The sequence below is a fragment of the Monopterus albus genome, unplaced genomic scaffold (genome assembly GCF_001952655.1).
Source record: "Monopterus albus unplaced genomic scaffold, M_albus_1.0 scaffold192.1, whole genome shotgun sequence".
NCBI classification, from domain to species: Eukaryota; Metazoa; Chordata; class Actinopteri; order Synbranchiformes; family Synbranchidae; genus Monopterus; species Monopterus albus.
Genome location: NW_018128072.1, coordinates 298,980 through 313,271, shown reverse-complemented (window position 1 = coordinate 313,271; position 14,292 = coordinate 298,980). Strand labels below are relative to the sequence as shown.

The window sequence follows — 14,292 nt, the reverse complement described above, 5'->3', positions numbered from 1 at the left end:
TATGCTCCCTGGCCACTTTAATATTCACACCTGTAGAGCTGTATGCAATTCAATGCAGCTCTTCCGCCTTAATATCTGTGTCTATGAAGCTCAAAATGTTTGTTTTTGGTGAAATTGCCATATTTATAAATTCATTTTTATGTTTATCATTAAGGACATAGTTAAAGGTTGTGGTGTACTGGACTACGTTATATTTAGGTGTCTTCCCCAGCTACATATATGAGAGGGTCAGAATACTAGAAACACCTCTGGAAAGCAATTTGCTTTTGATGAAGAATATATGAAATCATTTGTACTGTAACTTGAGATTAGGTCAACCATTTTCTGTATTAATAGTATTTTAAACACTCCCCATACAGAGCCTAAAACCCACAGGGAATTGCCTCTACTCATGGTTAATGTCTTTCAGTCTCCAGCCTGGGTTAGCTAATTTGTCTGTACCTTAGACCACAGTTATTCAAAAACAATTAAAAAAAACACACCGCTGCACTGTGTGACATGTCTCTTCATTATGAAACACAAGAACTGCATATTTGTTAAAAAGGTTGCCCCAAAAGCTCCAAAGGACTATAACTTTTTACTGTGTATGCATGAGATCTCCCTTGCTTTATTTAGCCCATTAGCTGCTTTGCATTCATAGGTTTGTTTATATAGTGGGATTGTTGTTATTTGTCTTAATAAGAGTACCCACAATAGTGCATTTTTATTACTTGAACTACTAACAAGCTTTATATATGGTATGATGTTTCACTTTCTCCAGGTCCATGCAGAGTATTCCCGCTTCCTCAGTCAAATGAGCACAGTGATGCCATCACAACAAGGTACACAAGAACTGGTTGTATTTCTGTGGTTTGTATTTATCACTTGATTAGGCAGTTGTTTCTCCTCAGCTAACAGCTCTAACATTCTGTCAAACATATTGTACAAGTCATTGAGACCACCTGACTTAATCTGTGTCCCTCCTCTTCCTCCTCCAGGCTTTGCGCAGCCTCCAGTAGTGAATGGGATATCTCCTCAGCCTCCTTACTATCCCTCTGCTGGCTTCCAGTACCCCTTGCCTGTAGCCCCACCTCAGCCACAACCTGTTCCTCCACCTTACACTGTTCCCCCCCCAATACCTCCTGCAGCACCCACAGGTGTACCTCCTGTGTACCCCCTCCCTCCAGCCCCTGCTCCAGGCGCTATGTCACAGGTAGGACTGAGCCTTCACACCTCCCATTTCAAACACCTTTTTTGATGTTTTGAAGATGAAAGATCCATAAAGTGCATCTAGACTGTGTGTGTATACAGGTCTCTATAATTGTTTTTTCTTTCCTAATGCACATTACTTTTGCCTGTTTTCACATTACTTTCTTTCCTTTCTGTTCTCTCAGCCTTATTTTTTTTACTTGCCCATTGCTGCCTCACATAAGGACATGTACATGCACGTTGAGAGCTGCTGTGCCAGAGTCAAATTCCTCATGTGTCCAACACACCTGGCCAATAAAGCAGATTCTGAAATCTGCCTTTTTTTTCTAAATATAAATACTCGTATCTGTATATATATCTGTTACATAAAGCCCCAGGTGATAACTAGCTCCTCCCTTTTAACGCTCCCTCGTCCTTTCTTTTCTCCACCTTCTGGGCCCTAGTGTTTTTTGCCTTTTGTTTATGTCAAAACCTTTACTTGAAGCTCTGAGACAAGACATTTGGACCTCGGCTAAACCACCCACACTGCACATGAATCAATACTGACTGTATTTGTTACCTTCTCTCTGCAGACTCTTTCTCCTGTACCCTTTCCTCCATCAGCTGCAGCACCACCCAAAGCTCCACCCCCTGCCGCCCCAGCCAACCCACCACAGAAAAGACGTTTAACAGAAGCGGCGAGAGACAGCGGCCTACTTGGCTACCAGGTGATAACTAGCTCCTCCATTTTAATGCTCCCTCGTCCCCCCTTTTCTCCACCTTCTGGGCCCTAGTGTTTTTTGCCTTTTGTTTATGTCAAAACCTTTACTTGAATCTAGTTTGTGTCAAGTCAGTTTATACTTAGTACTTTGCAATAATGTTTATTAAGCTGCGTTCTTGCTTCACTGTCTGATTTATTAAACCTTTTATCCTTCCTTTCTTCCGATGTTTTATGCACATTGGTTGAAATAGATAATTCAGGTGGCCTGCTCATCTCTGTTGTTCACTTAAGTGTTTCTACTGGTAATATGGAGATTCAGAAAAAGGTATTATGTCTGATAAGCGTCTTTCATAGGGGACAGGGGAAATGTCAGTGTAATTACAGACTTATGGTAAGCTATAACTTACAATGACATTTTTTCCACTGTGGTGCTGGGATAGATATTATATTGTCAGGACAGGGTTTAGTAAAGAATGTCTGCTAATCGCACCTGTGTGTTTTTCTGCTCATAGCATGGACCCATTCATATGACTAATTTAGGTGCAGGCTTCCCAGTGGGCAGCCCCGAGACTGCAGGACCCCCACCACCGAGTTCCTCTGGCCCGCCGGGTGAGAGGGACAGGTACAGAGAAATTTTACATTAAATTACTTAAAGAAAAAATAATTATGTGCAATAGCGATGCAGAATCGGAAGGTTACCCCAAAAAAAAAGTTTGAATCAGCCCAGAAAATTGCACCTGGCACACACATTTTGAATGTGCAAGGGTCAGTAGGCACCTTTAGCTCACACTATTTTGCTTTTTGTTTTCCAGTAGGCAGCTAATGCCTCCACCGCCTATGCCTATGAATGGAGTGAGACCCAAGATGGAGGAGAGAAGGGCGCTGCAAGGCCCCGTGGGTAAGGTCATTCTCCTGTGGATTGACAAATCCCTGGCCAAATCCAAATCTGCAATCCCTGACTGTGGAGTGTGCCCCTTATAAGCTCAGCCCAGATCTCTTCACCGTCTTACTGTAGAGCTGCACAGAGTAAAATGTAAATAGTCTCCTCAGCCACTGGACTGTCTGGATGTCACTGGTTTTTACTTGAGATAGTTGAAGAAGTACAGTGGGTACAGAAAGTATTCAGACCCCCTTAAATTTTCCACTCTTTGTTATATTGCAGCCATATGCTAAAATCATTTAAGTTCATTTTTTTCCTCATTAATGTACACACAGCACCCCATATTGACAGAAAAACACAGAATTTTTGACATTTTTGCAGATTTGTTAAAAAAGAAAAACTGAAATATCACATGGTCATAAGTATTCAGACCCTTTGCTGTGACACTCATATATTTAACTTAGGTGCTGTCCATTTCTTCTGATCATCCCTGAGATGGTTCTACACCTTCATTTGAGTCCAGCTGTGTTTTATTATACTGATTGGACGTGATTAGGAAAGCCACACACCTGTCTATATAAGACCCTACAGCTCACAGTGCATGTCAGAGCAAATGAGAATCATGAGGTCAAAGGAACTGCCTGAAGAGCTCAGAGACAGAATTGTGGCAAGGTACAGATCTGGCCAAGGTTACAAAAAAAAATTTCTGCTGCACTTAAGGTTCCTAAGAGCATAGTGGCCTCCATAATCCTTAAATGGAAGACGTTTGGGACGACCAGAACCCCTTCAGTTTTTCTTTTTTAATAAATCTGCAAAAATGTCAAATTCAGTGTTTTTCTGTCAATATGGGGTGCTGTGTGTACATTAATGAGGAAAAAATGAACAAATGATTTTAGCATATGGCTGCAATATAACAAAGAGTGAAAAATTTAAGGAGGTCTGAATACTTTCTGTACCCACTGTATATCTGTTACATAAAGCCCCAGAAGATGTATGTAGGCATATACACCTACAGTTGGCCCAAAAAGACTTCCTTTTTGGTTCGAATAATGAATATCCCTGTTTTTGTAGAAGATAAATGCAGCATTACAAACACTTGGTCTTAAACTGGCCCTTATGCTTCTTACAGGATTCTGCTGCTGTGACTAGCAATCTCCAGATAGTGAGGCGGAGCTATGCCTTCTTTTGTGCATTGTTGAGTCGTTTGTAATGAAGTCCGATCAGTCGCCTCCACCTTACCGTCCTGTTCTGATGACATCATCAGTCTGGAGTGTCTGTAGTTCATTTTTTTCCTCACTAACGAGAATCTCTTGTTTTTGTGTTTTTTCTCTTTTTCTGTGTTTTTCTTCTCTTCCATGTATCTCTGGGGCGATGCTGGATACTGATTGGGGGTGGGGCATGACTTGTCCTGTGACGCTGTCCTGCCCCTCGATTGGATGGCCATAACGCTGTTGCTCCCCACCAACCAATGGCTGCTTGAATGGCTGCCCCCTCCTCTACTCTGCTGAGAAATTTAAATCTATTAACTGTTTGTTTCTCCCATGTGTGTTTGGAATAATGTCTTATTTGAAATGTTGCTACTGCTGTTGTGCGTTTTTTCCCCTCTCTCCAAATGTTTCTCCCATCCTACTCCAACTGTACCACCTCTCCCTTCTTTCTTGTGCTTGTTCTCCCCATTCTTCTTTCAGAGCCCACAGTGAAAAGATTGAAGACAGGTTTGGTGGCATACACCGGTGACTCTTCTGACGAAGAGGAAGACCACTCCACTTCCAAAGCTTTGGGGCCAGGTAACCCTGGGACCATTCCCCCCACCTCCTCAGGCTGGACACAGGGCTACCGCTGCCCCCCTACTCCACCCCCTCGTCCTAAAACACAGCCCCAGCAGCAATTGATGCCTTTCTGGATGGCACCCTAAACCAAGGAACATAAATCACATCGGTGCTCTGTCCTTAGCCTGACAGGATGTTCTCTGAGCCCATCTTTTTTCCAGTACTCATCACATGGATGATTCTTAACAGCTTGTGTTGGTCTTAGCTCATCACACATCACATGGATAATTCTTAACAGCTTGTGTTGGTCTTAGCATTATTTTAGTACTTCAATCCAAATCAACATACTAATGTTGTGGAAACTTCTTTTTTCTGAGCAGACTGATACTCCAAATTATTTTGTGGATGATAGGCAGATACTCTGCCTCAGTTTTATTTTTAATGGAATGATAACCTATCCTAGGTGAAGTGTTTGAACAGTGTTCTTGTAGAAGCAGTATCAACATGACAATGATGGTGTATGTCATTCAATCACTGAGAATTTTTGCCTTTTCTTTTTTTGGAGCTAGTGATATGTCCCTTTCCTATTCTGGTCTTTTTGGACAGATCATTAAACATGTATGGAAACATACTGAATAAACTTAATTTATTGATACATTTGAGGTTGTGTTTTCCCTGCAAAATTGTCCTGTCACATTTGCTGAAGAAATCAGTAGCTAAATCACTGTCACAACTCCCAATTAATTCCTAACACTTTTGCCTGTCAAAATACAGAGTGGATTAAGTGATCCTGCTACGGAATTTACGTTACAAAAACAGACAACTTATCCACACACAAAACTTAAACTGCCTGTTTTGCAATGTTTAAACTTGAAAGTAGCTGTGCACTGTAGAAGAATAAAATTTATTTTAAAATGTTCAAAAAGTAATGTAGTAATACTGTATTGAAAGACAATTCTGAAAAAGAGTCAGTTTCTGGCTCTCGGAGGGTTTGCGTCATTATGCTGGGCTGTGCATATCCATTACTGGTCAGAAGTAGTGAATTAGTCCCTGCAGATTAAAAATAACAAAACTGCCTGTTAAGATTGAAACTATTTGTTTGTGTAACCTCAGGCACTGTTTTATGTTGGGCTTCAAATTTTAAGGTGGTTAATAAGAATAAAAAAAAAAATAAAAAAAGTCTCCTGTACAGGCCAGGCAGCTCCACCCACGAGGCCATAGATGGTGTGTCCCCTCTCCTCAATCTCTGAAAACAGCTCCTTGTCCTCCAACAAACCTCCATATCCTCTTGTCGATCCTGAGGAAAAAGCTGCAGAGAGGTGCATACAACAAAAGGACTTGTTAAAATCAGAGTACCCTTAAACCTGTAGCCAAGTTTTCATTCAACTTACAGACTGAAATGAGTGGTCTCTTTAGGATGTCCCCATCCATAGGACACGAGGGGTCACTGAACAGTTTGATAAGAACAAAAACAATGTGAATCATTTGTTGTGGCCTTCACAGTCAGCAGATGTCAGCCCAGCTGAACACCTACAGGAGATTTTATATTGGTGTTATACAGCGTCTCCACCACCATAGTTCAGACTTTTAGAATCGATACCAAAGTGCACTGAAACTGTTCTGGTGGCCCAACACTTTACTAAAACACTATGTTAGGTTTTTCCTGTCACTTGTCTGTAGGTCATCTGCTGGTCAACACCTAAGTGAAAATTAATGAGTAATTTTCCTTTGATAGTTCCAAAATTTTACTTAGCACACTTGTCAAATGTGTTTTCTTTACCTAAAAAGCATACTTCTCCCACTATAGTGTCCAGAGAATCTGATGTTTTGGGACATATGAAGTTAATATGAGAGCGTTAAAAGTTCAATTTGTCCATTCTGCAGTTCCTTACCCTCTCTGCAGGGGGTGCTCTGCCCACAGTTTTCATATTTGTAGAACTCAAACATGCAAGATGCTCAGATAATAGTCTGCAGCAAAAATACATTTCAGACACACTGTTACTGAAGGTGCAGTGTATTTTGTTACAATATTCAAGGAACCATTTACCAATTTATCCATGACTATGACAGCAGCAGTGCCCAGAGCAGCCTCTGCATGGACCAGTTCATCAAAATCCATCATTTACAAGCGCCAAGGGACAATGGGAGTGAAGACCTCCCTGCCCCCGGGATCACTCCTAATAGACTGTCCCAGCTGTCCCACACTCTCCTGTGCCAATGATACAAGAGAAGTCTTGTCAACATCTCAAAGTAAACCAACATCAACACAGACGTGGACTGTAAACACACACCTGCGTGTCTCTCTGTTGGCTCTCCCAGAGAAACAGACATCTCTTCACTGTGCATGGTGTATTCATGTGGCCGGAGATGATGAACAGCTTCATTCCAGAGTTTCTCTCCCTCCCAAAACTGACGAACCAGGCTCCACCTCGACAACAGACTGCAGGCGCCACAGCAACCGTCTCCATGTTGGAAACGGTCATCCAAGCACTGCTTAAGGCAAAGAGATCCAGCAGCAAATAACAACAGCCATATGGACTGTTATTACAATACAACAGTATTTTGCACTGTAGGAACCAAATGTAGAAGATTGTCAATCTTTAACTCACCTATGTCTGTGAGAAATGGCAGCTTGAGTCAGGTTTCTCTCGTATGCCCTCAAGAGACTCAATGAGGGCCATCTTCTCCCCGCAGATGTGGGCTCCGGCTCCTCGCATTACAAACACATCAAAGTCATACCCTGAGTGACAGGCGTTCTGCCCAACGAACCCTGCTTTGTATGCTTCATTAATAGCCACCTGTTTGCAGAGAAGACAAAAACAAATCATCACCAACGACACATAAAACACCACCAACTGCAAGCCATCCTTCTAGAGCCTACATCAGTGTACCTGTAGATTTGGTGACTCATTGTAAAACTCCCCTCAGATGTAGATGTATGCAGTATGAGCACCTATGGCTCTTCCAGCCAACCCACAGCCCTGTGTCAGCTTATGTGGGTCATGGTGCATTATCTCTTGGCCTTTACACATCCCGGGCTCCCGCTCATCAGCATTCACTACCTGGTACTTAGGTCAAAACACACTTAATTTAAGTGGGGAAGCCTGCTCCTCTTTTCCCCCGCAGCCCTGAGATTTTCACCTCATTCAGAATTTGGTCTGGACCCTTCAGTATGATACCTGTACCTGTCGGCTCCTTTTAGCGCTCCCTTGAGTCTGGTAGGAAGAGGGAGACAGAGACGATGAGATGAACAAGTATTTTACTGAGTTTCAGGTAATTAGAGAACAGGTAGAAAGATGTTGCATTAGTCTGTTTTTTTACCTCCAGTCATGCCACCCATATCATTTAGTAAATATTTGGTTTTGATTGTGATGACTGTAATGTTCACATTCCAGATATATTGTAATCCATGCCAGTATTTCATTTTTTGTACTTTAAATCTGGAACTGTAGTTGTAATAAAATTGAATGTGAATTTTAGATGAAGTTATATTTCATTATTTAATATGCTGGATGTTAAAAAAACGTTTCATTTCCAGTGGTTTGAAAATTATGTAAACAGATTTTTTTTGGCAAAACATGGCCAATGCTGAGCAATTAATGATGGGAAAGACCTGAACATGCTGAATCTGAAAACTGTATTCTCAAATCAATCTGTGTAGTGTGACACAGTATTAGAAACCACTTTAAAAGTACACGTTACATTATTGAAATGAGGAAATAATTGCAATATTCTGGAATGCTATGAAAATACAGCAATGCATTTTATGCAATTTCTGTTAATGACACCGATTAAATACTGTTAGGGTTAAAGACCTACTATTTGTCTGTCCTAGAACCCATAAATCATAAATCATAGTCGAAAAGCTACTAATAATATGCGATAGCAAGATATTTTAAGACCAAAGACAAGTTGGTCCAAAATAGAGGAATTAAAAATGTCACCGCCTTAGATAAATCTGTCTTCTCGGAAGATGTGGTTCTGGGGATGACCCTCGTTACTCGCTGCTCATCAGAAATCTCAGGTGTCTGTACCTGAAGCACCAGGCTGACGTTGCAGCGTGTGCTGCTGTGTGAATGCGGTCGTACCTGTGACCTGTGCGGCGCTGTAGGTCAGACGCGGAGCCCCGCGGCGTCCTGGCTCAGGGCCAACCTCCTTCAACGGACCGGGTTGTACTCCAAAGCCTCTTCCCTCCAGAGTCTCCGTGTAACTTCTCGTACAACCACATCCATTTGCAAACAGTCCTGCTGCGTTACTTCAATTAAACTGAGAGCATCAACGAACTACGTCACTTCCTACCCCAGATGCCCACGCGATGCCAACAGGTGTCCAGTCTCTTACACACGTGCATAATTAAGGACATCATTAAGGGCCTGAGTTACAGGACTCAAATACAAACTAAATCAATAACAGAAACATTAATGATGAGCTTAGATATCTTTAATTTTTTTTACATTGTCTGAACCAAATGATGGGAAAATGAATCCATTATCTCTGAGAAAGTTCCACTAAAAACTGAAAGACAAAAGTGTATCCCTGATAGTGGGGTCTCTATTCATACCAGACCCCATGTCCCTTCACCGAAGCCAAGAAAACAAACAGCTCACATAGAAACACACATTTCACAGCTGGCATCAGTTAACCCTCATTCATTCACAAAGCTCTGACTGGGAGCACCAACACCCTTCATGAACAGGATCAGCTGTCACGTTGCCATTCCAGCCTGGTTCCAGTAAGGCCAGCAGTTCCCTTCCACTATTATTATCTCTCCCCCCCCTTTTTTTTTTTATACCTCACAATAAGTAATGAATTATTTTGTTTTTTAAACATCATGGAATGTAACATAAAACTGTCAGAATCTCTTATTTTGAAAATACTGACCTTACACTTACATGAAGAGTGTCAGTGGTCCTACAGCACCAAAACATTTCTTCCCATTTTATATTTTGTATAATCACTTAGTGCATTGCTCAAGATTTCCTGAGAATAGTTGCAGCACAAAAATAAAGAACACAACCTAAGGCAACTTCATCCCAATATATTATAATATATAACACAGGAGGAAGAGTATTCAATATATGTAGGTTTTAAAGAAGTATCATCTATTTCAATCACAATCTTAAATGGTACCGAGTTCATTGACTAGATATTGCAGGTCAGACGGACAAATCAAACCGAAAAAAAAAAAAAAAAAAAAAAAAAAGCTTGAAGCTCTCAAATCTCATAGTGCAAATTAACTGGAAGTAAAAAATAATTTACTATAAAAAGGTTGATAGCAGATAGTGCACACAAGGCCGGGCCAGCACGACTGCTACAGCAGGTTCTGACTGCATAGTTTGAAAGAAGTGGAAATAAAAAAAAGACAACTGCAGTCATTTAAAGCCATTAATGTATTAAACCCTGCAACAGGCCTTAATGTGCTGGTCTGGGGAAAGCACAATGAAACTAAAAAGCTATAAGAAAGATAAACTCCAAAAGATAATGGCCCCTTTAGACATATTGGTGGCCGATCTATAAGAACTGCCATGCATTAATGTGATAAAGTACTATATGAAGTTGAATTAACAATAGAAATGCATGCTGAAAATGTCAGACGGCAAAGTCATTTTGTGTTCCAGTTAAAGTGAAGGTTTTAACCACCCCTGATTTCTTCTTTGCTCTGTTCCCTTCTCACTACCCCAGAGGATGGAATGTGCCTGTGTTATTGCAGTACCTGACGGGGTTAAATGTGCAAAGAATGCATTCGAAGAAGAATTGTCAAAAGAAGACACGCAGCCCATAAAAAGGCATTTAAGTATATGGAGATGTTGAGCCAAAATCTTTAGCGCAGTGCATCTTTTTGTAAGACGCAGACGAGAAGTGGAACGTGATCTGTATCCAATGCTGAATTTGGTCTCAGCAGAAGAGCCATAATAAATAATAATAAATAAATAAATATAGGAAAAAAGGGACAAGACATCTCATTCATCCCCTCACCTTGTCCCTTTCTTTCTTTCTTTTTCTTTAAACAAGGAACCCGAATAAATGTAATGGAAGACTGAAATCCACAGACGTTGGGAAAAGAAGACCTGTCTTCAACATTAATCAGCATCAACTCACTGACCCAGAAACACTCAAATGTGGACGCAGATTCTTTCTCATGGCTATCAGAACAGTTGGGAAAAGAATCTTCTCTTAAAACCCAACATTGGCTACAATTCACTTCTCTCCTCTCCTGTTAACTTAAGATTTAAGAAAAAAGTTGAACTAAAATCTTTGGTTTAAGCACCAAGTCAAAGCAAAGACACTACCACTAACAAGACATGATACAAAGAACATTATTGCTTGGAATGCACAGAACAAGTTTGATTAATTAGACAACATTTCCACTGATGATCACCAGTGGGCACACAAACTCATACTTGTGATCTTGGTGATATGACTTCTGAATTGCACCTGAATCAAATACGTTATGTTGTAGCTAAAATATACATCTTCAAACATGCCTCAGCTCTAGATTTTAGTTTGCATAGTGAAAAGCATCCCAGTAACCACACACTCAGCACACGCATGTCCAGCTAGAAAAATCAAATCAAATCATAAAGAAACAGCTCAAAGCTAAAATTCATAAAGTTAAACAGCAATGAGAAATAAAATTTTGAAAAAATATAAAGAAATCAAATGCTAAGAGCCAGAAGACAAACCTTAAAAATATCTCAGAAAACCCGTTTTTTTTCTTTTATTATCATTTAGATTTTTTTAAGTGCTCTCTATGGGAGCAGCAGGTCAACAGTCCAGCCACCTGAGTGATATTCTTTTTACTGTGGATGCTTTACCACACAGACACACACACTTGTATATATGTATGTGTGTGTGTGTATGTGTGTGTGTGTACATATATATATATATATACACACATACAAACACACACTCTCGCTCTCTAATGGTCTTCTAATTCTTCTTCTTCTGCTTCGTCATCTATAATTTCCTCTTCGTCTCCCCACTGGTCACGCTGCGCAGCTGGCGATTGTGTTCCTCCTGGATCCTCTCCCTTCGCCTCTCTGGCCCCTCGCATCTCCAGCCCTCGCAGGAAGAGCTCAGGGTAGCCAACCAGCCTGTGAGGCCTGAGCTGGGCCAGAGCATGCAAGGCGAGAGACCGCTCCCTCTCAACACTTGGAAACATCAGGGGAGGGTGGGCAGCAGACCCATTCCCACCATCCAGCACCTGGCTGCTGAGGAATGGCAAGGAGTGGGCCGGTAAGGACAAAGCCTCCAGAGGGTTGGACTGCTCCCTCCTGCCTGCATCCTCTCTCACATCTTCCATGAGCTCTGGCCCACGCCTGGGCCGGCGTGTGCGCAGCTCAAGGCAGCTGTGCCCCTTGCGGTGACGCTGGAGGTGGTCCTCTCGAGCGAAGGCCTTGTGGCAGAGTGGGCATTCGAAAGGCCGCGCTCCACTGTGCAGGGACAGGTGGTTTTTGAGGTCGTATGAGTGGAGAAACCGGGCGGGGCAGTGGGGGCACGGGTAAGGGCGCTCGCCTGTGTGTTTCCGCATGTGGATCTTCAACTTGTCGTTCCTGGAAAAGACAGAGAAGGGAATATGAATATAAAAAGCCAGGAGGAAAAAAAACAAGAGGAGAAAAACATGATAGAACAATTAAAAATCAGGTCACAATGTATCAAACTATTTTGTTTTGTACATATTTAAAGATACTTCTGTACCGGGTGAAGCGAACTCCACAGGTAGTGCACTGGAAGGGCTTTTCTCCCGTGTGTGTCCTCATGTGTCGTGGTAGTTTTCCTGCTCCATGGATGATCTTTTGACAGACAGGGCACTGCTGGGGGGTCTGAGACTTCCTCTTCCTTCCTCCTCCCACTGTTGGTGCCGCTATTCCTCGTTCCACTGCAGAGGTAGGTATGACGGTGTTTCTCATCAGCAAACTATCATCGCCAAAACCCTCCATCTCATCGTCCTCTGACAATTTGTCAATCAAGACCGGGACAGGAGGTGGCTGGGCTATACGGGGATGCTCATGAAATAGCCTTCCATTTAGTGTGGCTCCTCTCCCAGGCTCCCTGATCCCCCTGGGATCTCCGCTCCGTCCACGTTTGAGGCAAAGCTCCTCCTGTACAGGGCTGGGAGGCTGGGTAGACGGCAGTGAGTGGAGGCCGTCAGATGCAGGTGAAGAGTGCGAGATGGGAGAAGCAGGCGGTGGGTTCAGAACCAAGGAGTTGCCATGGTGCAGCCCAACTTTTTTTACCTTCTTTTTGTCCGTTTTTCTTCGAGACCCTTTCACTACCCCACTCTCCCCCTCTACCATCCTCTCAGTACTCAGGTGTTGGGCTCTCTGCTCCTCTGCTTTCTCCCCCTCTGCCTCTTCTGTCTCCCCCAGGATGTCCCTGCATGCATCAGCCACACACTGGATGCCCAGAAGCTGAGCTCCTCGCAGCACATCTCTCATCCCAGAGCTAGGGATGGTCAGGGTGGCAGTGTAGGCAAACTCCAGCAGGGCGTCCAGAGCATCGGGAGCCACACAGTCCAGCTGGCAAACACTGAAACCTCCTCCACCCTCACCAAGCCCCTCCTCTGCCCCAAACAGCCGCCGGAAATAGACACTAACGGCGGCCATGACGGAGCGGTGAGTTGGATAGCGTGCCCCGTGGGATGTCAGGGTAAGGTCACACAGGAGCCCCGTCCTCCTCTGGTTATTGAGGTGGGACAAGAGCTCATTACTGTGCTCCGGGAAGGGGATCCCAATCAGACCGTCCTCTCCTGGAGTCATTGCCACCTGCATGAGAGAAGGGGAAGATCATGTCAGTGGAGGAACTGAGGCCTGAGCAAGTTACAGTTTGGTACCTGAATCAAGTCAAAATCTACTTCTGGTATGAATCAAATCAGTTTTATTTTCTAAAAAATTATTATTAATATCATTATTAGATCTTATCAGTTTCTAAGAATGAGAGATTACCCGTCATCTCTTTCACATACCAAAAATAAATCTTCAGTAGGGCGACTGATTTAAGAACTTCTCTTTCACTTGAGGGACAATTTAAACCAGGCTTAGCAACAATTCTCTCCCCCCACCACCCCCTCCTTTCCCCTGCTTTCTTTCCAGATTACTAAATCAGGAGTTGCCAATTTCGGCCAGTGAGATTAGGGTTGGGGCAGCAGAGGAAGATGTGGTGGAGATGCTGGAGCTAGCAGGAGAGGCAAAATATAAAAGCAAGAAAAAGAAAAAAAAATTGGAGCAGAGATGTAAAACCCAAATGACTGGTAATGCTGATGTGAAAAGGATGTAAGGTTATGCAATATACTGTAGGTGTTGTAACCACGAGTGCAGTAGGTTAATTCCTGTGTGAAACCTTTATATCATTAGCTGTTTAATTAAAATACTTGGACAATAAAAGAGGGGCCAACAGAAGAGGAAGAGACGAAAGAAAAGCAAGCAAGGGAGGAGGAGGAAGTGACAGGTTATAGTGGGTGAAAGGGGGGAGTACCAGTGAAAGAATGAGGAAGGGGAAAAACAGCAAGAGAAGAATTACAAGCTTTATGATTTTAATAAATGTCCATCACTCGCAAACCTTTAAAAAAATTGCATGTGCAGCACAATCAAGCCTTTTATAAATTTACTTTAGCTCAATGTTTATCATCACAGAGGTACCAGTTGGGTTTAAGTCAAAATGTTGTAAAGCAAGTCATATCAGGACAATAACTTTATTTCTCCTTGTGAGCCTGTTGGTAATAAGACCCAACAGCTCCCTTCTTTGGCTCCCTGAGC

General features: G+C 42.5%; 2 protein-coding genes, 1 long non-coding RNA gene and 1 pseudogene across 6 annotated transcripts in view; 1 reads left to right on the top strand and 3 right to left on the bottom strand.

The window, feature by feature from the left end:
* Window positions 1-4,795, top strand: part of khdc4 (KH domain containing 4, pre-mRNA splicing factor) — a 9,483-nt gene extending 4,688 nt beyond the window's left edge. The window contains exons 9-14 of the mRNA XM_020617637.1: window positions 761-821; window positions 978-1,192; window positions 1,761-1,895; window positions 2,401-2,510; window positions 2,701-2,786; window positions 4,457-4,795. Coding sequence (XP_020473293.1) covers window positions 761-821; window positions 978-1,192; window positions 1,761-1,895; window positions 2,401-2,510; window positions 2,701-2,786; window positions 4,457-4,683 — 834 coding nt within the window. The 3' untranslated portion in view covers window positions 4,684-4,795. The remainder of the gene's footprint in view (window positions 1-760; window positions 822-977; window positions 1,193-1,760; window positions 1,896-2,400; window positions 2,511-2,700; window positions 2,787-4,456) is intronic.
* Window positions 4,796-4,809: 14 nt separating this feature from the next.
* On the bottom strand, window positions 4,810-6,576 carry LOC109970221 (uncharacterized). The gene is made up of 3 exons (XR_002276383.1): window positions 6,430-6,576; window positions 5,929-5,984; window positions 4,810-5,846 (listed from the first exon to the last, which is right to left on the bottom strand). It is a non-coding gene; the product is annotated as an uncharacterized LOC109970221 (long non-coding RNA).
* Window positions 6,577-6,714: 138 nt separating this feature from the next.
* Window positions 6,715-7,948, bottom strand: LOC109970184 (NADH dehydrogenase [ubiquinone] flavoprotein 1, mitochondrial-like; annotated as a pseudogene).
* Window positions 7,949-11,423: 3,475 nt separating this feature from the next.
* zbtb7b (zinc finger and BTB domain containing 7B) overlaps window positions 11,424-14,292 on the bottom strand; it is a 19,539-nt gene continuing 16,670 nt past the window's right edge. For all 4 annotated transcript variants that reach the window (XM_020617644.1, XM_020617646.1, XM_020617645.1 and 1 more), the window contains exons 3-4: window positions 12,236-13,302; window positions 11,424-12,090 (exon numbers count right to left, since the gene is read on the bottom strand). In XM_020617644.1, the coding sequence (XP_020473300.1) occupies window positions 11,457-12,090; window positions 12,236-13,296 (1,695 nt within the window). In that variant the 5' untranslated portion in view covers window positions 13,297-13,302 and the 3' untranslated portion in view covers window positions 11,424-11,456. The remainder of the gene's footprint in view (window positions 12,091-12,235; window positions 13,303-14,292) is intronic.